The sequence below is a fragment of the Anastrepha obliqua genome, chromosome 4, assembly GCF_027943255.1.
Source record: "Anastrepha obliqua isolate idAnaObli1 chromosome 4, idAnaObli1_1.0, whole genome shotgun sequence".
Lineage (NCBI taxonomy): Eukaryota > Metazoa > Arthropoda > Insecta > Diptera > Tephritidae > Anastrepha > Anastrepha obliqua.
In genome coordinates this window covers 55748795-55775125 of record NC_072895.1, presented here as the reverse complement: position 1 = coordinate 55775125, position 26331 = coordinate 55748795, and the positions used below count along the sequence as shown (strand labels likewise).

General features: G+C 35.1%; 1 protein-coding gene across 1 annotated transcript in view; it reads left to right on the top strand.

Moving 5' to 3' along the window:
• Positions 1 to 13143: 13143 nt before the first annotated feature.
• The window catches only part of LOC129244165 (syndecan-like), a 36827-nt gene continuing 23639 nt past the window's right edge, over positions 13144 to 26331 (top strand). Inside the window, exon 1 of the mRNA XM_054881779.1 lies at positions 13144 to 13254. Within this exon, the coding sequence (XP_054737754.1) occupies positions 13144 to 13254 (111 nt within the window). The remainder of the gene's footprint in view (positions 13255 to 26331) is intronic.

Below are 26331 nucleotides of genomic sequence, written 5' to 3'. Positions count from 1 at the left end.
TAAAAATACGAAGTGAATATCGATAATATTGGCTAAAAATACGACATATGGTAGCAGACTTAGCTAAAATTACTTTTGTTGCAAAAATTACAAATTATTTCGTAGTACTTGATTAAAAGCTCACATAAAAAATGGGTGGAAACGCGACCCAGAAATACTTTACTGGAAGGAAACTTCAATTTTTTTAGATATAAATTAAGAGTTTTTACAAAGAGCGTCGATTACAAATTTAAGCTTATATTTAAAGTAGTTGGCAACCTTGTTAATTTAAAAATTCCAATTTCTGCTTTTCATTTAATATTGTGTTGGGGTAAATTCTGTATTGTCTCATACACTTAATATTTGACACAAAAATGTATGTTAAAAAAGATGGCAACCCTCTCAGAACAATGTTCGTATATCTTTTATAAATATTATTTCTACTGTGCCAAAAAGTTCAATATTTGTTAAGCTCCCTTCGTCCACCAACCCACCAACATTTTCACAGATTTGGAGTACAAATGAAAATACGGGAATTAAATGGTGTCTCAATATAATCCCGATAGCGTTTATAAAACGCAAAAGTTGATAATAAATAAACTGTACATACATACATACACATTCACAATATATTTAAATACTTTGTACAAATGTATATATTTGTGTATGTAATTCACTGCAAATTTTCATTTTTCGCTATCAGCACAAAAACGCAGCATTCATCCATCCAACTCCTGACTGACCCCATTTCGCGCTACTGCGCCTTTTAGGTGTCACATGTCGTATAAGTAACATGTTGAGCTTTTGTGCAAATATTCACTGGGGAAACGTGCGAAATACAAGCATAAAAATGTATACATGTATGTTTTAGTATATTGCAGTACGTTTGCCAACGTTCATGCAGCCAGCAACTTCCCCCTGGAAATAATTACGCACACCACCTGCTGCTAGTGCCATCGCCGTCGAGCAGAGAAATCATAAAATGCATATTGAGCCAGCCACAAGCAGCCATCACTTGCTTTTGCGTGCGTGTGTGTGTGTCGCAACCTCAACTTTATCATTACACCAGTTCAACTGCAACCGCAGTCAAGGCAATACAGTTATTTACATACAAGTACATACCGGCGACAAATTTTTGCAGGCTTCATAACAACACTGCAGCATAACTTTTGTTAACCCCCAGCACCTCTTAACCATCTGAAAACACAGTGAAGACACAAGAAAAAAGTGCTCATTAAATTTTTAATGAAACACCCAAGTTGCAATGGCAGTTTGACACTACAAGTACGCGTAGCACGGGCTGTTGATTTATTATGCGTATATTCAGCGTGTAGGAATTTCATGAAGATGAGCAGAGGCAAGTAAGTTATGGCAACATAGGCCACATATTGAGCAGACATTGCCGCCGCAAAAACGTATTTGACATGACATGGCCATGGTAAGCCAGCCCAGCCAGTTTGCTACTCCTTCAAACACACGCAGACATATCACACGCAACAAAGCAATTAAGAGGAATGTATGCGATGTGTAAAGCAGCTCAATCTTAAAAAATAAAGCAAGTAAATATGTAACCGAATCCCACATCATGTCAGACCATCTCTTGCTTGCAGCCTGAGCTGCACTTTTAAACACAGCCAATGCATCCACCTGCCTGCCTCTCACACCTCCGGGCTCCACCAAAATACTTGCACACATTTGAAGTTCATTATTGCCATACCTAAAGAAGACCAATTTCCAGCAGCTGCAGCCTCATATTGCAACTGAGCTAACATTATAATATTCAGTTATCAATATGCCATTACATGCTGCATATGTTGCACAAGTATTTTGATATGTAAATTGCGGCATTGAATGAGCTCATTAAATGTTTTTAATTGAAGGTGGCAACCTGGTGTGTGGCATGTGGCTTTTAGCATATGCCATATCATTTGCATACAAATGTGTTAACGTATGCTCCGACATATACGCATACATGCGCACATACATATCTGACATTCACCAATAACTATTGTTTTCCTTTAACATAAGCTGGTGAATACTGTGGCAGCGTTATTGGTTTCATATAACCTACAACTTGCCACAATATGGTCATATGCTTGAAATGCGAACATACAATAGCGATATGTATCTTTGGTCATCTTTGTATTACTTAACATGTTTGACTAGTGAGCTTTTCATGTGTGCGCGTGTTTAAAAGTATATGCAACAGAAGAATTTTCTGGTTTTGCACTTATAACCTTCTCCATATCATTCTGCGCAATCAACAGCAACTGCTGAGGATATTCTTAGCTTTTTAGTACGCTGCTGTTAAGTTACAGCTTGAGTAAAAAAAAAAGTTGCCTTAAAAATCTAGTGTACATAGCAAATGGCCAAGATCCTGTAAATTAGGTGTAAGTCTGATTATCTGTATATTTCCTACATATTTATGAATATGGTTTAAGGTTGATTTATACTTTAAAAAGACCACAAACTGTTGCGGGTTCTAGAGGATTTTAGGCTTTCTCATGCTAGGTTGTCTAAGCTAGGAAAATGTTGATTGAAAGATGATACGTTTATGCGGCAAATCTTCTGCACCACTTAGGTATGTAGTGCTAAGCCATTTTGCTCTTACAGGTAAGCGACTACATGTCAAGTGATCGAAGTATCAGTTTATTTGAAGATTTGAGTGTAATCATTTTCATCTTTGCTTGGTTTTGAAAATTTTTGTATAAATCTGTTTTCTGTTCTCTTTAAAATTTTCATATATGATTTTTTTTAGAGGTTTCTTTAAGTAAAATATCTTCGGATCTTATTAAAATTTTTTTAAATTAACATTTGTTTTTTTAATTTTTATATTTTTTTAGTATTACATGTCTCTATGGGGACCAATTTCAATCTAATCTAGCATTAAACATACCCTTAAACATTTTTTTTTTTTGATTTTTTATATAAAATATACTTGTTAAAAAAAAGTTTGTTGCTGAAAATTTCCAAATTTTTCTCTTTTTGTGTGAGAAGTGTTTCCCTAAACTTTTGAACAAAGAAATAAAAATTTTATCCAAAATTTTTTTTTTTTTGATATATAAGGTTGGCAAAAAAGTCTTGCGGTATTTCCGCAAGCTTGTCTTTGCAAGCGCGTAGTTCTAGTTGTATTCGTCGCATCGGTTCACGCTAGAGCTTTTTGGAAAGCTCTTTTCACGTGCTAACACGTGTTTGATTAATTGTTGTTTGCTTTTAGTCGTTCGTGAGTTATAGCGTCGCAAACATGGAGCAAAATAAAGAGAAAATACGGCATATTTTACAGTACTACTACGATAAAGGCAAAAATGCATCTCATGCTGCCAATAAAATTTGTGCAGTTTATGGACCCGATACAGTTTCCATTTCCAGCGCACAACGATGGTTTGTAGAGGTGGTGTAGAGGTGATCGAAGATGCGCTACGGAAGGCCTGTCGTCGAAAATTGCGATAAAATCGGTGAATTGATCGAAAGAGACCAGCATAGTAGCAGCCGTAGCATCGGCCAAGAGCTGGGCATGAGTCATCAAACCGTTATAAACCATTTGAAGAAGCTTGGATTTAAAAAGAAGCTTGATGTATGGGTGCCACACGACTTGACGCAAAAAAACATTTGCGAATCGCTTCTGAATCGCAACAAAATCGACCCGTTTTTGAAGCGGATGGTGACTGGCGATGAAAAGTGGGTCACTTACGACAACGTGAAGCGGGATTAGTGGGATTGGCAGGGAATCATCCACTATGAGCTGCTCCCCTATGGCCAAACGCTCACTTCGGACCTGTACTGCCAACAACTGGATCGCTTGAATGTAGCACTCATGCAGAAGAGGCCATCTTTGATCAACAGAGGTCGAATTGTCTTCCATCAGGACAACGCCAGGCCACACACATCTTTGGTGACGCGCCAGAAGATCCGGGAGCTCGGATGGGAGGTTCTTTTGCATCCGCCGTATAGTCCGGATCTCGCACCAAGTGATTACCACCTATTTCTGTCCATGGCGAACGAGCTTGGTAGTCGGAAGTTGTCCACAAGAGAGTCCTGAGAAAATTGGCTCTCCGAGTTTTTTGACAATAGGGAAGCGAGCTTCTATAAGAGGGGCATTATGAAGTTGCCATCTGATCGTACACTCGTAGTCTCATAGTTTCAAACTTATGAGGTTCTACACCTCATTAATCACTTTATATACTTATTGTACTACCTACGACATATTACTTGCGTATTCTTATCTGTGCTACATGTCGTATGAGTAACATTTTAATATGTACGGCGTTGTATTTATTAAAATTTTACTCATAAGACAAGCAAACATATTAAAATTTTGCTCAAAGCATAAAATGTTGCACGCGGCAGCAAATTAAATTTGCCAGTGGCAGTAACTGTGTGTTCATGCATCACCGACTCTCGAGTTTCCATACTCTTCACCCACAACTGCACTCCCAAGACGCTTGCCATCGCTGTACTATGGGATCCATGCTCTAGCTTAGCTTTTTATCAGTTGCATCATTATCATCAACAGCAGCAGCATTTGAGTTTGTAGCAGTGTCACTGGTAGCAGCTGCATTCTTTGCATTTTACTTCCGCTTCTCAAGCACTCAACCGCCTAGCTGGAATGCTGTAAAAACTATTACAATAACTACAACTAAATTGTTGCCTTTTCGCAGTTGCCTCAGCTGCTGCTACAGCTGCCAGCTATGCACTTTTTCCGCTATATTAATTTTTGCAAAGTGCTTTTGCTACTTATTTTCCACGCACTCTCGCTACAGCTGCTACTCCTCCTTTGCTGGAAATCGCATTTGGCGGGCATGAAATTTTGCTTCAGCTGCTATTAGTGTTTTTTTCTCTACACTGCTCTTTTTTAACTTAACGCTTCTTGTTTTATTCTCTTCCACTATTCTCAGTAAGTTGTTAAGAATCTTTAATATTTTCTCTTTGTTCTTTGGCTGCGTCTAATTCAGCTTAAAAAAGGGTAAACGAGAATCGAAATAATTAAAAACATTTTTTTTTTAATTTTAAAGAAAACATTAAAAAAATAAAAAGGGCATTTATTTAAAGCAAGCATCATTTTAAGAATTTATTCATTCAAGTTATCATTAAATTAATTAAGGTGCATCATGGCAAGCACCATTCGAAAAAATCTTCAGAAAGTAAATGCAAAAAAAGGAATTATTATAATTTAAACTAATTCAAAATCTTCAGAAAGGTCGCTACAAACAACTTGAGCTAATTTTAGCCCGGCGTTCGTCCCTACTGTGTAAAAAATAGCACAGGTGTAATAAAACCACTTCTAACTTTTGTTCTACAAAATTTCGGACCTGCCGCTTGACGTACCTTTCTGCATAGAAACAAAAGACGCGCTCCCTACATAAAAAAATATTTAAATAATTATACACCCTTATGTTATGTAGTAATTTTTACTTGTTGCGACCGTTTGTAAGTGCCTAGCGACAAACCCCTAGTTAAAAAAGTTTTGAAACTCCGTTTTTTCTTTTTAATTAAAAAAACTATTTTTCTGACGCAAATTTAAACTTTTTTTTACAAAAATAAGCACTTTAGTAAATAGTTTTAAATTGCAGATTAGCTAGTACTTCACCTCTATCTACGATCTCTCTTCATTGCACGTTTCCAACTCACTGCGTTTGTCGTGCTTTACCATCATCATGACAACTTAATGAGCTTCTTTTAATTATGAAATTAACACTTTACATCAAAGCTCGGTTGTTGTAGTGCTACTGATAGTATCATACTTAGCTCGATTATACGGCAATGACTTCTATTTGCTTTTCGTAGAAATTTCTATTACGTTGAGCAGCATTCAATGTGCACTAGAGCATCATTCGTACGTTGATTAGATTACAAATTTCTTCCTTATTAACCCTTCCTTATTAACCCTTATTAACCCTTTGACTAGTCTGTTGCGTTTCTTCGTTTATTAGCTGACTGCTTATTTTCCAGACTTATTTCTAAACTTATTTGTGCATCGGCATTGGCCGTCCGCTCGCTGTCTTTGAACAGCTGGCAGTGCAGCTAAATGCACGTTTCGCATTTGTTGCAGAAATTCACCAAATACTCTAATTAAAGTGTCAAAGAGTAAATAAATTGAGTTGGAATTTTAAAATTGTCTGAAGCAATATCGCTTAAGGAAGGAGGGAAAGAGAAGGGCAGCAATAATGCATGAAGGCATGTATGCGTGAGCACATACTTACTAGGGAGATCCCTTCCGTAATTTCAGTATTTTTCAATTTTCGGAGCTTGTAGATTGGGAACTGAGAAATTGGTTTTTATGGAATAAAAATCAATATTCACTTCAATTATTTTGCAAATATGGATATGTTTAAAAGTTTTTGTTTTCTATTTACAGATGGTAATACCTATGTACGCCTCTGTTGCTATAGTGTCACTTACAGTGTCACTTGATTATTTATATCATTATAAATTCTTCTTATTTTTCTTCAACATAAATTAATTTAATTTAATTTAATATATGGAAAATAACAATAAATTATTATTTTACAATAAAAAAAGGAGCACTAGCTGCCAGGGCTTACGGCTCAAATATGAAAATATCACTTGTAATTTACTTGCACACAAATTAATTTACATTTTTACATTCCGCCCCCATCCTGGTAATCCGCAGCATCAGTTGGCTGTATTTTTCGCGATTTTCGTGATGTCACCTCGTCTTCCTCCGAGCTGTACGCGCTCAATTCATCCGACATATCATTGTTAGCATCTAAATCGTTGTAGTTGTGGTTGCTTTTATGAGTATTTGTACTCGTATTGCTTTTCGTCGTTTTACTCATTTTTTAATTTAATTTTAATTCAATTTCCTATATTTGAAAAATTTAATAAAACGCAACATAAATTAATATGTATTAAAATCTACCACTCTTAATTATCTCTTTATTGGCGTACATTTGTTTACTGCTTAAGCTTTTCCGCATTGAGTTTTTTCGACCTAACTTAAGTTACTTCATCATAAACTTAATTATGCTCTCTTATTTGCCAAGGGGCGACCGCTATTAGAGAAATGTTTTTCTTAATTTTGGTGTTTTCGCCGAGATTCGAACCGACGTTCTCTCTGTGAATTCCGAATGGTAGTCGCGCACCAACCCATTCGTCTACGGTGACCGCTAACTATAGGCCAGATTTACTCAAATTCATATTATTTATTTCAAGGACTCCACTAGGAACTTCTAGGAAAACTGTTATTGGTGATAATGAAGCGAAGCCAACTATTTCTGCCAATTTTAAAAGCTTGGACTGAATATTTCTTTACGGTGTGCGGATTCAGACCTGGGTACTCTGGACTACTGTTAATATTGAAAATGAAGTCGACTGTTTGTGTTCACTTCCCAGACCCTAACAAAGTTTACTTTTTTGTTTGTTATAAAAACACATTATAAAAGGCTTGAGGCGCGTATTAGCCTCGGATATGAATATGAATATCACAATGAATAAGATAATATACCGACTATAACAGACTAAGAAGAACATGAGAAAAATATCTAATCGGGCAGGTTCTGTTATTAACTTCCAAATGAAGTTCTTTGAAATGTTCTGGTGACTGCATAGAAATTTACTCAGATGTGAATTGCAATACCTGTCCGTTTGCATTTTTTTCTAATTCTTCCATCTTCTCTACTTACAGTTTTCATCGGCGCGCACTTTTGTGTCTCACTGCCCGCACAAACTGCTACCTTACTCTACGTCTCCCTCTCTTAACCACCTTTTGTTTAATTACTTACAAGTAGCTCACCTTTCTTGCAGTACTTTCTGCCAAACATAGCTTTTCAGAATTACTGTACAGTCACGTCAATTTGCCGCGGTGCTTTCTCGTTTTCTATTTCCCTTTTATTACTCCATTTTTGTCCTCTTACTATGCCATTGGGCATAGCATGCCATCACATATTCCCACAAAGTCTTTGATTAGTTTCTATTTTTCTGTGAACATCCAATTATGTTCTTAGCTTTTGACTAAGTTCATTGGAGAGCTAAAGCTGTTCTCCTGTAATTTACTCTCGTTTTTTTCGACCTTCATATTCAACATTTTTCTTTTATCAGTTGCTCACAAAATATCTAGGTGTGACGTTAAGCCCACTCTGCTATAACTTCGGTGTTTTTGTTTTATGATAATGAAAAGAGCTCAGCTTTGAACTGCTGCTTTGGAAACTATTAAAGTTTTGGTCAATTAAATTACTACCATTTGTTTCTCACAGCTGAAAAGGACATTTTCTGCATCATAGATTATTTCAGGTGTAAAAGTATGTCTTTCTAATGCATAAATGGAGAGCGAATTTTATTATTTTGCCCACCAGTCCTGTATACAAAAAAATATAAGGTTCCTAATGATAAACTTCGTTCAATCACCATCCGGGCTTACACTTTTTTCCGTGGCAGCTTTAAGTAGCTAATAGAAATGTTAGGGAAAAGAAAAGAAGCCATCAATTCCTTTGAATTGTAGTAAGGGCACAAATTTTACATTTTTAAAGTTATATATCTATATTTACATATTTACTTTTATCATTTATAATTTTTTCCACCTTTCTTCATCCTTTCTCAATCGCTATTATAAGATTATGTAGATAGGTGAACTGGTTGAAGTACTAGTCTGGCATTCCCCAAGTACCACTAAAGCGCCTTTTTGATATTAATATGGGACCTAAAATGGGCCACAAGGTTTTCATATAGCACATGAAGAAATGGAGCTCCACCTCTTCTGCGCTTTCCTGAGAAACAAGTTGGGCGATTCCCTTTTGACAACAGTCAGGAGGGTACCCATGACCCTGTAGGAGACTTCTATGACCAATTCAGTGAGCCCCTTCCTTGCAAGCTCTGCAGCAATTTCATTTAACTCTATGCTTCCATGTCCTGGAATCTCGATCTGAGAAATGTTACCTACACACCCAAGAGGTTTGATCTTCTCCTCACAGAAGTTGACCAGTTTGGATCTGCATTATGGCGTCGTTAGAGCCTTGATCGCCGCTAGACTTTCGGCAAAAATGTTTATATCTCCCTCTCTCTTACATTCCCTAAGCGTTTTGCATGCTTCCAGGATCGCAGTGACTTCTGCCTGAAAAACACTAGCAGTATTTGACAATTTTAAGGAACTAGAAAAATTGGCGAATTTAGATGAAAACCCCTGCTCCGATTCTCGATTCTATCTTGGAGCCATCAGGGAAGAGTGAAGGTAGAAGTACCAGCATCGGTACAGATTTTGTCCTCGTTCCAATTTTACCAACTTGGAATGATTGTCTTAGCATGGCCCTTATAGATTGCCTCCAGAGGCCAACCTCCTTTAACATGATTTCACTTTGAGCAGCGATGGAAATAACATGAAAGTCGAAAGGAAGTAAGTGCAAAACGATATTCAGCCCAGCACAAGTTCTACATGTTCTGATGGTGCCATTATAAGCAGCTCTTTGCACCCTCTACAAAATGATATTATAGATCTTCCGCAGACCTTCCCACCCAACTAGGCACTAGGACGTTAAAATTTTTGTACATCCAAGCAACAATGAAAATTTGTTTTTTTTGCGATTATGTAGTTCCGCAAACGATCGATATACTCGTACATAGGTTTATAATCTATTTTACTCTACAGCCGAAAAATATAATGAGATTGACAAGTTGTTTACTTTTCATGGTAATTAAACGAGAGATTATCAGATATGATAACACTGTTCCGCAAAGGTTATATTTTTAGTTTACCTGCAAAAATTTCATATTCATGTGAAACTATAGATTTTATTTACACATACTTAGTTTTTTTTTCTCATCAATTTCGTTTTTTAAAGTACTTTTTTTTTTGTTTTTTTTTATTTCAATTATAAATTACGATCTGTTAATATTAACAATAAGTAATTGGTGTTAGGGTTTGGATTTAAAATGTCCCTTCTCTTTGAAAGAGAACATTATTGTCTTTGGTGGTATTTAGTTAAAATTTTACTAATACTTAGTTTTCTATAATTTTATATTATTATATTTTATTTTATATTACAGTACCAGCAAGATCTGTGGGTGTTTTGCGCTTTAGTCTTTTTGGTTTAAGTTCCATTTCCGGTATCAGTCTCATCTCATGGTTTTTGTGCTCAAATAGACGCAAGATGGGCTTACTGCTGCTTCTTTTTACTGCTTCAGTGACAGTGTCTATACCGAGGTCGCGGTGAATGTCGTCATTTTTTATGTACCAATTTGCGTTTGTGATTGTCCTTAGCATCTTAGATTGACTTCTCTGAATGATTTGTAGGTTTGATTTACTGGCAGTCCCCCAAATTTCTAGTCCGTAGTTCCATGTCGGTCTGATTATTAATTTGTATATCATTTGTTTATTAAGTAAGCTTAGGGTTGTTTGTTTTCTTAGTAGCCAGTAGAGTTGTCGGAATTTGTTTTTCATCTCGTTTCTCTTGTTCAGTATGTGTTTTTTCCATGTGAGTTTTGAGTCAATCGTTATGCCTAAGTATTTTGCACTTGAGTGTATTTTTATGTCTTCCCCGTTAATTTGGATTGGATATCTTGCAGATTTTCTCTTCGCGTATATTACATGTTGTATTTTGTCTTTATTCACCTCAATCCCCCATTTTTCAAACCGTTGTGTTGTAGCTGATAGCGTATCTTGCAGTGTTTTTGTTGCTGCTTCTTCATTGTGGTTAGCTGACATTAGAACTGTGTCGCTGTGTAGCTATCATTGATCCTCGATAAGTTGGCGTTGGTATATCTGCTGTGTATACTAAGTATAGTATGGGGCCCAGTACGCTTCCTTGAGGTACTCCAGCAGACGCCGTCAAGATAACAGAGCACTCATCGTCATATTCTATGAAGAAATGTCTATCAGTCATGTAGCTTTTAAGGATATTAAATATGTTAAATGGTAAAATGGTTTTTAGCTTATATAGAAGTCCTTTGTGCCATACCCTGTCAAAAGCTTTCGCGATGTCCAAATACACGGCAATGCAATATTTCTTCTTATCGAAGTCGTCTGTAATTTTGTTTACTACTCTGTGAATCTGTTGCACAGTTGAATGTTTTTTTCGGAAACCGAATTGGTGTGAGGGGATAGCGTTTTTTTGTTTTAGAATCAAAGGCAAACGTACATAGAGGTATCCATTATTTGTACTTTATTTCATAGGTGGAAAGTTTAACAATATTTTTACGTATTTATAACAAGGCAAGAGGAACGAAGTAGAGGTATGCAAATAGTACATGTTCAATATATATATAAACTTTTTTTAAAACAAATTCATTCGAAAATGTCAAGGATGTTTAAGGATACATTTTTCAAAATACGTTATTTCATTATCTTTGTCTTGACAAAAAGTATATTAGAAAAAAAACAATTATTAGCAGCTGGATATACTATCATATATCCTTTGTTATCCATGCCAATATCATAGAGAAAGTATCAGCATTTAAATTTCCTTTTTTTTAAATTGGTCCTTTTTAAATTGGTCCTTAAAAACTTTAAAATATTAAATATATGAGCAAAGCAAAATCTGAGTACGCAGCATTGTCGTATCACATCTAGAGTTTTACATATCCACAAAATGTGATTTTTATAATAGTCACTATATTTTATTAATACTTTGAAAGGAAACGAGCACACATATAAGCACCTAAAAGCGCATTACACTAGTGCCTTATCAAAACACAAAAGCTAAATACTCTTTCAAAAGACTTTCGGCTTATTAATGGCCAAGCTGAAATACAATTAATTAACAAAAACAAAAAAAAACACACACACACAAAACTGATAATATAATATTTCCTCTGCTTCAGTTATTTCTAGTGATTCGCCCGGCACGATAAAATTGCAAAATTTTCCAAAGCTGAGGATGCATTTGGCATAAAAAATATGAACTAAATCCTCTTAAGAGTGTAAAAATAACAATACCTCATTATTCATTCATATTATTATTAAATTAATTTATTTCATTAAAACCCTTCCAAGCATCCATCGAAAAAGCATCGCAAAGTAAATGCAAAAATAGAATCATTAAAATTTAAATTAATTCAAATCCTTCAAAAATATGAGTTTAAGAATTTACCATATTTGAACAACATTTGGAGATTAAATAAATGGGAATGAAAAGGTGTCATCCACTACATTCAAGTTAGCTAAGGCGTCGCTATCTCTCAAGGAGACTTTCCACGGAGCATACAACTGCCGCTCATATCTACTATATTACATAGTATTACTTAGTGGTTCTTTGCTACCTCCAACAACACTTGAGTACGCTACGATTGCTAATAGCAATATCTTCGCTACCACCACTCAACTGATGCTGCTCTGCTGATTATGTTCGCCACACTGCGCTTTGGAATGTCCTTATTTTTTATAAGTTGCCTGGGTGCTTGAAAATCTACAACTAATTAGTAAACAGCAGCTGATGCTGAAAAAATATATCTTACGGGAGCAATTTCAAATGGCAAAAGCACAACGGAATATAAAAGTAATCAGCTATTAAGCGGCTTAGATGGAGTAGTGGGAAAAGGATGCGATAGAGGTGGCCGCAAGTCAGAAGGGATATAAATAAGAAACGAATCCCGAGAGTAAATTAAATAATTCTAGCTTGTTGGCGACTGAAAGCTTTTGTTCCCGTTGTTGTTGTTATTTTAGCAGTTTATCAAGCTCTGTCAGTATTAAATAGGCACCGATCGTCACCGTATATATCATCCAACGGTAAGCCCAGGAAACATGCTGTATCGACGAGAGGGCCGAAAGGGATACGGGTGGAGTAGAGGCGGTGAGTGGCTTTAAGGGAGCAAGTGAATTGGTGGTTGTATCGTGTAAGGTACTTTCATATGCCGAACATTTGTTGGATATGTCAAGGTATAATTAGGAGTTTAACGTACTGCAATATCCAGAACGCAATTGTGCTAAGATAAAGCAAATCTCTCTCGACTACGACGGTGGTTGGTCTCGGAAGACGGCATTCAGAAGGCGGGTGTTTAAAAAAGTGGTAAAATATTGCCGATGAATATCGTTCAATGACTGTCTACATACTATCCGGTCCTTTTAGTTGTCTTCTACACTGGATTTCATCAATGTAGTTGAAGAGATGGCCAGCTCAGCCACCAACAAGTGGCTGCAGGGGCGCTTCTTGCGGTAGCAACTCAGGTGAAATTGATGGCTGAGCATCTTACCGGTAGCGTATCAATCTCATTGTCAATATGTTGCAGGGACGACATCAAGAGGCATCCCATGGCTGTCGTGATGGCAGTATTCTCACTAAGCTTAGTGCATTGCAAATCACTAGTGCCGGTCTACCAGACGAGCGCAGCGTAATTGAGAACCAACCGGCCAATTGCTTTAAATGTTGCCAGCAACATTTCTACGTATTTGCTCCAAGTGCTAGCGGCTAGCGATTTAAGGATCTTATTGCGGATAGATTTTGGATCTTAGAAGCAATTGCAGTTGTATGCGCCAAGAAGAAGAGAAGGTTTAAATGTGGAAAACTGGAGATTACTCGCAGTGTAAAAGCGAGAAAGACTGGCGAGATAATCGTTCGCTTTGGAACACAAGTCAGCTATGGCTTTACCGTACGCCAATCCCAAGCAATAGCCAGTGTAGGAGACAAGTGAAACTGCTCTTGTGTTTCGAAAAGCTTCAAAATGTAGAAGTCGAAAAGTAAAGGCGAATGGACACCCTTTCTATCAGCTTTTATATATATGTATATACTTCTGATTATCGAATCAAGTAGATGCAATAAAAAACTATTCAATGAATTTATATCGGTTGTTGCAAGTAATAAAATAAATAAAAATAAAAAGAAATACAAAAAATATTTTTAGTAATAAATTATAGATTTCAGTATATTTTGGATACCGAAAACTTCGGGATTATTTGGCTACAGTCTCGCGATTTTCGGGATTTGTAATTTCTTACGAAGCATATGAACTGAAAACTGAAAAATCTATTTTTATGGCATCAAAAGCAAAATTGACTTGAATTATTTAAATATGGATATGTTTGAACGTTTTTATTTTTGTTTGCTGTTTAATATAAAAGTCCATGCATATGTACACGATTTTTTGATTTTTGTTTTGTTTTGATTTACTTGATTTTTGTTGCAGCTTAAATCAATATGCAATAAAGCCCACTACTATTCTTTTATTCCACTTGAGTTGTATGAGGGTAAAAACTGTATGAGCTTCTTCTAACCGCCAAACACATTTTTTATTTTAATTTTTTTTTTACATCAATCCTTCTATGACATACCATTAGTTACTTTGCAAATAAGGTATATTAAACGCGTTTAAATTTAACTTTTGCCTTTTGTTTTGTTATTAATGAAATAATTTTCGACTTAAGTAAACAAATTATTTTTAAAACCCACTATTTTTGAATTATATATATGGTAGAGAAGCTTCGGAAACATTATTGATGCAATTTTTCCAGCTAAATTGTTACAAACTATAGAATATTTAATGCCAATATTTCGGGATTGTCTCGAAAATTTCGGGATCACAAAATTCAAAATAACGTACATCTATAGCTCTTTCAGCTCATCATGCTACAAATTTATGCATTACCCACGCTACCGGGGCCACAGATCGCGAGGAGAATAGATCTCCCGAATGCTCTCCAGCATCATTGAAATAAAATAATTTCTATTTTCTAACCCATTTGTATGATTCATGTGCGCAAAGTATTCGGAGAAATCTATTTTTTAGTCATAACCTATTTGGGCAACGGACTTTAATATTAATATTCTTATCAGCATTGCCCTGAATTACTCGCGTTGCAACTAAATATGTATGTACAAATGGGATTGTCGAGATGTTAACTGCAGATGCTTCACTATTCAAAATCCTCAATATTTTTATTTGTTGTTTGTTGAAAGTAGACAACGAGTTGGCCCCAGTCGAAGAAGAATTAAAATCTTACAATTTAACTCAATTTAATTTCGCTTTTTATGAGTCAATTGGTCTGTGAATTTCTTAGTAGTAACAAATGATATCAATAAGCATTTGGTGTTTCATCTTATATGCATACACACACATTTACACGTACAAGGCACAGCTGTTTCTAAAGTAAATGTTGAATATTATCGTCTTTTTGTGCACATTGTAAAAATATACCCAATTTAATGCGCCAGTTACCGCAGCCATACCCTAATTTTTAGTGCCATAAAACTCAAGCAATAAAATTTTTCATAACTTGCGCTTTCATAATATTTATTGCATTGCTTTGAGTTTTTTCCTCAATCGCTTATTATATATATATTTTTTTTTTTTTGTGCTACTTTTATTGCTCTTACGACTTTGTTTCCCAGCACCTTGGAAGCAACGCAATCGAACACCATTAAATTTTGCTTTTGCATAGCAATAATTGTTTGCTTTTATGTAAGAATTTTTAAAGTAGCATACCCTGAGGCGATAATAGGTGCTTATACAAACATATACCTACATTGTATACCTAAAAAGCTATATTTACTTTCATTTGCTTTTCGTTACCGCCTAAGCAAAGCATTTTATGGCCCATTGAATTTGCATAAGGAGATTTTCAAAAATGGTTAACCACTTACCATGAAATTAAATAGTTGTGTGTGTGGTAAGTAAAAGAAATGAAAGCCAGGAAAATCAATGCAACAGTCCATCATCAGACTAATGACGTGTGATGGTGTGAGAGACGTGCTGAGAGGAAGATAAAATAAAAACTGGGAAGTAGAAATAGATCTAACATTTGAATATAATGGAAAATTTGAAATTAAAATTAAAATTTGATTTTCCTTTCAGAGAATTTTCTGGTGGTACTGTGCGCAGTACTCTAACCGCAGCAACCAAAAGAGGTGATATATCTGCATTAACTTTGTCAAAGGCAGTATTAGTCTAACGGGCCTAAGTATTTTTTATTTGTTTTAGTGAAGGTTGAAGTTTTAAAATTTTGGCCGAAGGCGCGAATAGTTCCTCGAAAATGTTATGTATGAGACAAATTCGGATATATGTAATATGTGTACTTAGTATTTTATATAGAATTTCAGGAAGAATTTTTTCGTAGTATACATAGACACTATACCTCCACCTCTCGAATCAGGTCTAATGAAAGTTTATGAAAAAATTCATCTAGAGTGTTAAATTATACACAGAAATTTTAAACAGTCAATTTTACTAGGAGTTACCGGAGACGGAAAACTCGCGCAAAAGACAACTTTACTTTACCGCATAGGATGAAATAAAAATGAATTTGCAGTCGTTTTTCCGACCAAAGTATGGCCTTAAATACACTTTAGTCTCGTTTGTTGTAATTTTTTTTTTTTTTTTTTGTTGGTTCAAGCCACATCCTCTCACTAATTATTAACATTTCTTCGCGTTGAGTCATGAGTATTGGATAGTGTAATCACACCCTTAGCATACTTCGATTTGGGAAAAATATTTACTTACAGCTAATTAAGTTAATAGTTTGCCAATAACTAGCCGAAAAATGAAAAGTTATATCGTGGAACTGTTTATAAGGAAATGAAGAGTCATCAACAATGATTAATGCCATTGCAATTCAGTCATGAATTCAATGTGAATATTGAATGGCTTGGCTTGTTTCAGTGCATTTGCTTGTTAGTATTCGTTTCATTTCAATGACAAACATTCATTATGCAGCAAATTGAAGCCAAACTAGCAGATTTTCATTTGATTTTTTCCAATGAAGTTTTCATTAAATTTTGCAAATATGTACTCATAACCACAACCAAATGGTTATTATTTTTTATTCACTTCATTTCGATTGGCTGGGAAAATATGCAAAGAACAACATTTTTTTAGATTGTGGTTGAAATGGCAATGAAGCAGGTCGAGCACTAAAAATGACTATTTTCAAAGCAAACTAAACGAGAAGCGCAAAACAAATGAAACGAATTGAAAACCGCAGCACAAAAGCATTAATTTCATATAACTCATTACACGCATTTACAAACAAATGGTCAAACTAATAATTACAGGCCCATTGCCTTTAATCGTTGCTCAATTTTGAAAATTTTCTGAAGCAAAACATTTTAATTAATTCATTTAAGTTAACTTGTCAATTTGGTGTTTTAGCTGAAGGGAATCACTTTAAATCTAAGAACAGAAGGTAAATGCCTCAAATCGATTACCAGAACTTTATTGTTTTTTGGAATGATTTAAATGCTCAGAAAGTGACCACTCACCTTCTATTCACCAGGCCTTAGAAAGTGGCGCTAGATGAAGCAACTGGCATACATAAACATTTGTAGGCCGTAATGGAAAGTAGCTGCCAAAAATTACGTTTATTTGGAAGCGTTTAATGAGTATTAGTAAGACCACGTTCATACAGGGCAGCTTTTATTGCTTCAACTCGTCACTTGTAATGCTCGTACTCTGTCAACACTTTTTGTGTTCTTGTTCCACTCAACGAAGTTGCTGGGTAAACATGACGGAAACAGCGAAAGAGAATGCACGCAGCTGAATCAATAAAAGTTATCTTGTTGAAACGGGGTCGAATTAAACTTGCCTAATATCCGACAAAAGCGATTTGGCAGCATGAAAAATGTGTTTAACTCATTACACTATTATAAAGTATAACAATACTCGCAAGCAGCGCATCTTGCTCGATAACTTTGTTGTTGTTTTCATATGCAAATTTTTCATCAAACGAGCAGAGCCCAAGCAGAGCGAGCAGAGAAGTGGCGTATCGAAAAACGGTTTAAAAAATATGAAAGAAAAATTACCGAAGAAGCGTGCTAAGCCTTTTCCCTAGCCCGCCTAAGCAATTTCTTATTTCCTTGCTACTTTTTTACGAGTATAGGTATTCACTATGAATCAAAGGGCACTTCTATTCAATCTAATCTGATACATTCTTATTTTAATTTACCAATCGTTGGCAGAAGAAATCTTTCGTAAATTTCATACGGGTACAATAAGTTTTCATTTTAATTTTAATTTTACGAAAAGATGGGCCAAGGTGTGGAACCCGCAATGGCTACATAATGGCTAAAACTTTAAAAGAATGTAGAGTTAAAAATAAAAACCTTTTTCATAATTTCATAAACCAAGTTACAAGTAATGTACAGTTCGAGTTCTTTAATTATTTCTTGGCGTGCAAATTGATTATTTCCCACAATTGATTATTTCTTAGTAAATAATTTGCTCTTTCTGACGCCTACGAACTGCTGATAATTTTTATGATAAGCTTTTCGTAACATAAGTCAACACACAGTTTCTGCACTAGCAGTTGAGGGTCGATACAGTTCTTTCTACAGCATCCATACAATGAAGATAAAACTCAAAGCTTTTAGACTAAGAGCGCCGATTTCAAATTTCAGAAATTGTAATTAAATTCTCATAACTGTGTAAGAAAAACCTAATAAGACGTTATATAATATTGTACTGAAGGAAAGAATTTTAATGACCCTCGGGGCAATTGAAAGAAAATACGAAATTCCATATTATGAATACGGCAATTTTCCTTCAATCAAAACCTACTCGCTCTAACGCTCTTCGCTCTGCGGATTACGCGGCTAAGCACATTTGCTGCCATTTAAGATATTGCATTCAGCAGCTCATGTTTTCCCCAAACCAAACAATTCCCATTGACTTCTGCCACTTCACTGTACTTTAGTACTTTAATGGCGCCTTTGGTACTCATCTAGTGCGAACAATGGAAATCTTATGATGAAGATGCGATGCGGCAGCAGTTTGTCATGGTTTAATTTTCCTCCATGCGCTGCTACCCTTCTTGTCTTTCTTTTTGTTTATTTTATTTTTATTTTTTTTTTTATTTTTTTTTTACGTTGTGTATAGTGTAGTGGGTATATGTATGTACTTCTTTCGACTTTTCTTCAGTTTAACCGCTTCTTACTACTTTTTGCTCTAAGCGCTCTTATAACCTCTTCTATATGTGAGTATTTATGTCTCTACTCAGCAGCGTAATTGCGGTGCAGAAAATAATAGTACAACCGTTACGCAACGTTAATTGTTGGTGGAGTAGGTTTTGGTTTCGCTATTGTTGTTCTTGCTCACTCCCGTGCCACCATTGTTTTTGGAAGCAGTTTTACAGACACACACACAAGCAAAACACAATTGAGGTTAAGGTAAATATTCGTTAAGCATTGTAAGGATGACAAAACGCTCCTGGCGACATCGCTCTTTCAATACGCGCAGCACGCTTTCAGGCTCAAGTTGGTAAATACCCATTGTGTGGTTTGGCGTAGGTTTGGTTGTTTTTTTTTTTTGTTTTTGTCCACTCTAATTTCTATTATGTGTCCCTTCACTAGCGCTCTTTTGTTCATTTAGCCTGGAATTTTCTTAATTTCTTTTCACTGCAATGCGTTATGTGTGTGTTTGGATTTTAAAGCAGAGAACTATGCTATTGGTTTTCCCTTTCATTGTCAAAAAAGTAGTATTCTCGAGTAATGGTGAATTTTTGTACACGCGTACAAGTAGACGTACTAAGCTAGTGAGATGATTATAAAAAAGCAAGGAATTTGAACTATGAAATGAAATTAAGCCAAATAGAATAAAATAAATGTAATTAAATTCAAATAAAATTAAAAAAATATCAACAAATTTAATCGGTAAATTCTATACAATAAAACTCATTTAAACTATTGCAAGTTAGACCAAAAAACATATAAATCAAAATAAGTTTATTACATTAAGTTAAGCTAATTGTAATCAACTAAAACTAAGTTAAATTAAGTTTAGAAAAAAAAATATATTAAAGAATAAAAATAAATAAATAAATAATTGGCGCGTACACTTCTATTAGGTGTTTGGCCGAGCTCCTCCTCCTATTTGTGGTGTGCGTCTTGATGTTGTTCCACAAATGGAAAAAGAATAAACTACAAAATAAAACAAAACTAAGGAATGAAGAATATATTTGAAATAACTTGATTTCGCTAAAAATCGAATTGAATTGAAAAATATAGAACATTACGAAAACTCAACAAAATGAATTATGAAAAGGAAACACTAGTATAAAAAAAAAAAAGCGGACGTATGAAATGAACATAATAAATAACATGAAACAAAATAAAAAATTAAACAAAAATAAAATTAAATATAAAATTATATTTGATTAACTAAAAAACAAACTAGATAGTTCAGAAGCCTAAACTATATAAAAAGTTTCATTAAACAAACTAAAATAGAGTAATAAAAAATTAAGAAAGTAAATTAAATGAAATAAAATAAAAACAAATAGAAAAAGAAACCAAAATTAAATAAAACAAACTAAAATAATATAGTGTAAAATCAATTAGAAATAAAATTTAAAGAAATCAAAGTACGTTTAATTAAACTAAAACACATAAAAAATTAATGAAACTAAATTAAAAAATAACATAAGGTGCAATAAAATTAAATGCGAGAGAAAATAAAGGAAAATAAAACAAAATGAAATCAAATAAACTGTTAAAAATAAAATATAATTAATTAAAACAAATAAAGATGAATAAGCGTTAAAGCAATTAGAAAAATAAATAAGAAAAGCAACTCGAAATTGAAATTTGAAAAGGCCGAGCCAAGGAGCAGCAGGAGATTTGGTGGCTCCTAAAACACTCAGGCTAAAAAGCCCATTGTATTTAAAGCTCTGGAAAGGGGGTAGATAGTCTAGGAGGAAAGGAGAAAAGTATCAGAGAAAGAGATAGGAAAGAATAGAGGCAGAGATAGAGGTAGTTAATCCTGTGAGAATTTTCCAGATTCTTTGGCAAATCTGTAAATACCCTCCAGTTTTAGAGAAGGACTATTACTCATTCTCATGACATCGGAACCCAAAACTCGTAGCCGTGCTCTAGCAAAGGCAGGACACTCACAGAGAAAGTGCTCAGTGCTATTCGCCCCCTCCAAACATGACAGGCACAATGATTCCAATGATGGTCGTATGCTGACCCCAAAGGTTGTGTCCTGTAAGGATACCGACCATCAACCGAATGTCTTTCCTTCTAAGTTTTAGTAGAAAGTTTGACAGTTTTCTGTTCGGACTTGTCACAAAAAACTTTGCAGCTCTGCAGCGTTCTAGACCGGATCATCGCTCTTTATGCAGATTGGCTACATAGTAGCTGATTCAAGATTCCTGCGGAACTGATTCCGATTATTGGCTCTGGCCCTTGTGGTGGAACCGCTCATACACGGTTGGCCAATTCATCGGGAATTTCGTTTCCTAGAACACCGGAGTGTCCTGGAACCCATATAAGTACAAGCCTGTTTTGTCTTGCGGCAGAATTAAGCTTCTTTTTACATTCTTGAACAATCTTTGAGGTTTGTTTCGCATTCTCCAGTGCCCTCAGTGCAGCCTGACTGAAAACTCCCATCTGTTTCCCGCTCCATCTCCTCTCGATTATCCATTCGGCTACTTTCAAGATGGCAAAAACTTCCGTTTGGGAAACTGTTGCCATTTCCCCCATAGCATAGTCATACTTATTACTATCGTTTAATTACCATCCTGCTCCAGACACTATTTCATTCTGGGACCCATCGGTAAAGAAAATATCTGTTAAACCTCCCTGCATGCATTCTGGATTGCTCCATTGCTCACGCAATGGATATCTGACATCAAATTTCCTTCCAAATGAAACTGTGGGTATTAGGTCTTCTTTAAGTGCCAAAAACAGTGGATACTGCTCAGATAGCAACTTAAAGATTTCTCTGTGTCCGAAGTTCCGTCTTCGTGCCAGAAACCATATTTATGGAGTCTACACATTGCTTTTGTTGCTTCCTGTTGTATCTTAAGATCCAAGGGGAGCATATCAAGCATAGCATTTAGGGCATCACCAGAGGTTGTACTCATGGCACCCGTGATGCATAAACACATACTTCTTTGCAGCTTGTATAGTTCCCGGATTGTGGACTTAATAATGCTCCGTCGCCACCAGACCACAGAAGCGTAAGTGATGATTGGTCTGATAAGTGCCGTGTATATCCATAGGACCACAGCAGGTTTCAGACCCCAGGTGTTACCAAAGGCTCAGCTTCTTATCCAAGATTACTTCTAGATATTTAACATCATCGGAAAGACCAAGTGTCACACCTTTCAGTGTTGGAAGACTGAGTCCATCCAATTTCCGTTTTCTCGTGAACAAGGCAATGGTTGTTTTGTTCGGATTAATATTCTGTTGTTCTGCAATTTCGTGCAAAGCCTCCTTAGGGATTTATCCGATGTTAGCGCACAGACATCGTCCTCATAATCTTAGTAGAGGGTCTACGACGAAGTACCACAGCAGCGGAGAAAGAACACCGTCTTGAGGACATCCTTGCTTGGCCCTGACTGTGATTAGTTCGTCACTGCTCTCACCAGCGGTTAACAACCTCTCAAAAAGCATGGAAAAAGCCATTTCGGCAGAAGAATATATTGAGCCGAAAATGGCATTATCAAAAGCCCCCTCAATGTCCACGATTACGCCCATTGTGTATTCCTCAGCTTCCAGCCCCACTCTGGTAAGCGTGTTAATTTTTACTAAGTGGACTTCTCGGCAATACCCCCACTCGAATATGTTTCTCCACCACTCGCTCTAGACTTTTCAACGCAAACGATGTCAATCTGATTGGTCTAAAACTTTTTACTAGGGAATAGTCGTCCTTTCCTGGTTTTCGCAACTTAATAAAACACAAAAAACTAAGATTAAATAAAATCTAATGAAATGAATTAAAATAAAATTAGACAAAAAATTAAAAAGATTAAATAAAATAAAATATAACAAAAAACAAAACTGAATTGAAAATTAAACCATTAAAAGGAAAATAAAATAAAATCAAATTAAATTAAATAAATAATAAAAACAAATCAAGTTTATTTAAACTAAAAACTATATAAAATAACCTAATTTAACTAAAATTTAAAAAAGTAAAAAAAACTAATTAAAATAAAATAAAATCTTATTAATTTATTTAGTCAATTGCATAGTGGCCGCCGTAGCCGAATGAGTTGGTGCGCAACTACCATTCGGGGTACATAGGTTGGAATCGCTGTGAAACACCAAAATGAAGAACAAGTGTTTTCAAAAAGCGGTCGCCCCTCGGCAAGCAACGGCAAACCTCTGAGTGTATTTCTCTCATGAAAAAGGTCCTCCCAAAAAAATATCTGCTGTTCGGACTCGGCTGAAAACTGTAAGTCTCTCCATTTGACAGCATCAAGACACACGCGACAATAGACAGCAAGTAAAAAGCAGTTTAGTTGAGATGTGGCGTTTAAATTTTTCGATCTGCCAAAAAAGCTGAAAAGCTATTTTTTTATTTCTAAGAGAAAAAATAAAGCGTTGTGTTATTTTATTTTGTTTTATTATTAATATAATAATAATTTTTGATAAAAAATTTAAAACTCAAAAAGTAATGATTATAGCTGATTAAAAAAATATGAACTCTAAAAATAGTCTTTAATTAAGAGTAAAAAAAAAGCAATAACAAAATGTGGTTTAAATTTGATACAAAAAATATAACTCGATATTTGATTGTATTTCCCGAACAATTAAATAAAACTCGGATATTTTTTGTTATTGCGCGCAAACATAAAAATCCCCAAATAATGATTAAATATCAACTTTTTCAATAGAACTCAAAATGTTCACAGTGCCTAGGACTTGCTTGTTATTATTGCTATTAAAAAATCGTTTGTTAAATATTTTTAAAGCATGGATAATAATTCTTACCCGGCAGATACCTTTATTGTATCGATTTTCATCCTATTTATTCCCTCTCAAACAAATAACACATAAAGAAAATCTCTTAACAATGCCCTCTGCTAATTTCTCAATAAATAAAAGAAATTTCTTTCAAATACTGAAAATCAACACTCACTCCTCTTATTATTCTCATAACGTCAACACAATTTTGTTCGCTGGTAATAGCTACCAGAGAGCGCCCCAAGTGTTTGCTGCCAATTGGCGCTTCAGTTCTAAGCAAGGGAATTAAAATTACAAGGCACTTAATTTAATCCCATGAGATGCTTGTTTTGCGTGAAAATCTTTAAATGAGTCGCGGTTACGTGTATCTGGCAAAAGCAATGGAGAAAGTGCGGCATAAATAAACGAATTGATAGAGTAGCAGCATATAAGGACTGCAATCAAATAAGGGGAGAGGAGAAAGTGATAAAAAAATAAATATTTTTAAAACGAAGAATGAAGCTAAATAAATTGGCGATACCAGCTAATAATGCTGAGTAGCCAATTTTTGTTCTCGTTTTCGCTCATGGCAGTCGTTCATTGAGGGCGTTCTCAGCAAAGTACATGACAATATTTTTTCTATTACTGTTATTATGCTTAATCTTCTTTTAACGGAATTACACTACAACACTTATATGCGCTGTTTTCATTGTCCTTTGGATTCCAATGTTACTTTGCTGCCTATGAAGCTGGAAGCTTGTACATAAAGCAGTCATTTATTGATGCTGATCGGTTGTTTCATTCCGGCTCAGCGTGCTTCGTTCTTGCCGTTGGCCTTCAAACTCTAATTGTAATGTTTCTTTATTGCCTTGAGGAGTGAGTGGCAAGCAAGGAATAAAACATTAAACGGAAATAGTATACCAACAGACGCTCTGACACCCATGGTTAAAATTTTCGGAAACGGTTATCATTGCTGTGGTCTTATGCTCTTATGTACTTGGAGAGTGGCCACCCACCCCACTTTAGCGCTGGTTGGAGTATTAAGCTATTAAGCGAAATAAGACGAAATAAGATGAGGAAAGCGAACTAGGAATTAAAGGCAACTAAGACGTGCAGATAATAGTATGAACTGGCAAACTTGTAATCGATTAAAGAATTAAGGACTTTTGTAATTTCTAAGTTAGCTCAAACGGAAATGAAGTAGACTGCAGATAAAAAGTAATTTCATTACGTATTCATTCTTGGAAATTAAAAAGAGGTATTCATTTAAATAAATAATATAAAAACTAAATTTAATTGTTTGTGTCCAAAAAAATGTTTCTTTGTCAGATATATATGTTAAATATAGAAAATATTGTGTTCTGTTTTACGTTCTACATAGAGAACAGTTTTTGAGGTTTCATATAATTTTATCGTTTTTGTAGTTTATAATAGAGTTTCAATTTAAAAACAATTACTAAAATAGGAATTTTTTCTGGATGTTGTTTCACAAATGGAGAGACCTAAAGTTTTAAGCCGACTCCGAATGCCAAGAAATGCTCTATCTCTGCAAATCGACTTCTGTGATTATAGAAAATGAAATTTTCTTGCACAGTGTTGTAGTATTTGTTGGTATGTTCTTGCAAATACTTTGTGAGAAGTTCCTTTAAAATTTATATAATAGAAATTGGTTTCAGCTTCCTTTCCTTAATTTACACAGAAATCAGAATATGATCCGAGCTAATGTAACTTTATTTTGTCTAATTTTCAGAAAAAAGGTGAATTTTTAAATTTCATTATTTGTTGTAAGCAATAGTTTTTCTATTAAGAGCATTGAAAAAATGTTGGTACTTTTCTGAACAATTTCGATATCGTGTGACTTGCGTAGTTTCAGCTAAAAGATTTTGTAAATTAAAAACACGAACCTAGTTCTCAGATTTAAGCTATTTCAACTCGACAAATAAGCAAATCCGTCTTTAGGCTATCAAGAATAGCAATTACTTATAGAATTCGTAATAGCTTTTTCCGTACATAAATACCTAAGAAAGGAAAAATACAAAGTGTTGCTTATCTTAAGAGGGATAAGGGTACTAAAGGGTGATTTTTTAAGATCTATAGGAAAGTTTTTCAAAAAAGCACACGTAAAATTCAGAAAAATTCATGAAATTTTTATTTAAATCGATAGTAGAGTCCATATAATTTAATGTTTGAAGATTATTTCATGCAAATATTGACCGGGACTGCGCTTCAAATCGTCCATCCGCTTAGTCCAATTTTGGCATACTCTTTCCAATGTTTCGGCTGGTATCTCACATATAAATGCTTTAATGTTGTCTTCCAATGCGTTAATTGAAGCAGACTTGTCTGAATAGACATGAGCTTTAACATAGCTCCACAAAAAATAATCTAAAGGCGTTATATCGCACGATCTGGGTGGCCAATTGACAGGTCCCAAACGTGAAATGAAATGTTCACCGAACTCGCCTCTCAACAAGTCCATTGTTACGCGTGCTGTGTGGCATGTAGCACCGTCTTGCTGAAACCACATGTCATGCAAGTCAAGCTCTTGCATTTTGGGCAAAAAAAGTTGGATATCATTTCACGGTAGCGCTCACCATTCACAGTTACGTTACGATTCGCAGCATCTTTGAAGAAGTACGGTCCAATGATACCTCCAGCCCATAAAGCGCACCAAACTGTGACCTTTTCTGGATACATTGGTAGCTCTTGCAATTCTTCTGGCTGATCTTCACTCCAAAATCGACAATTCTACTTATTTACGTACAAATTGATCCAAAAATGAGCTTCGTCGCTGAACACAATTTTTCGATAA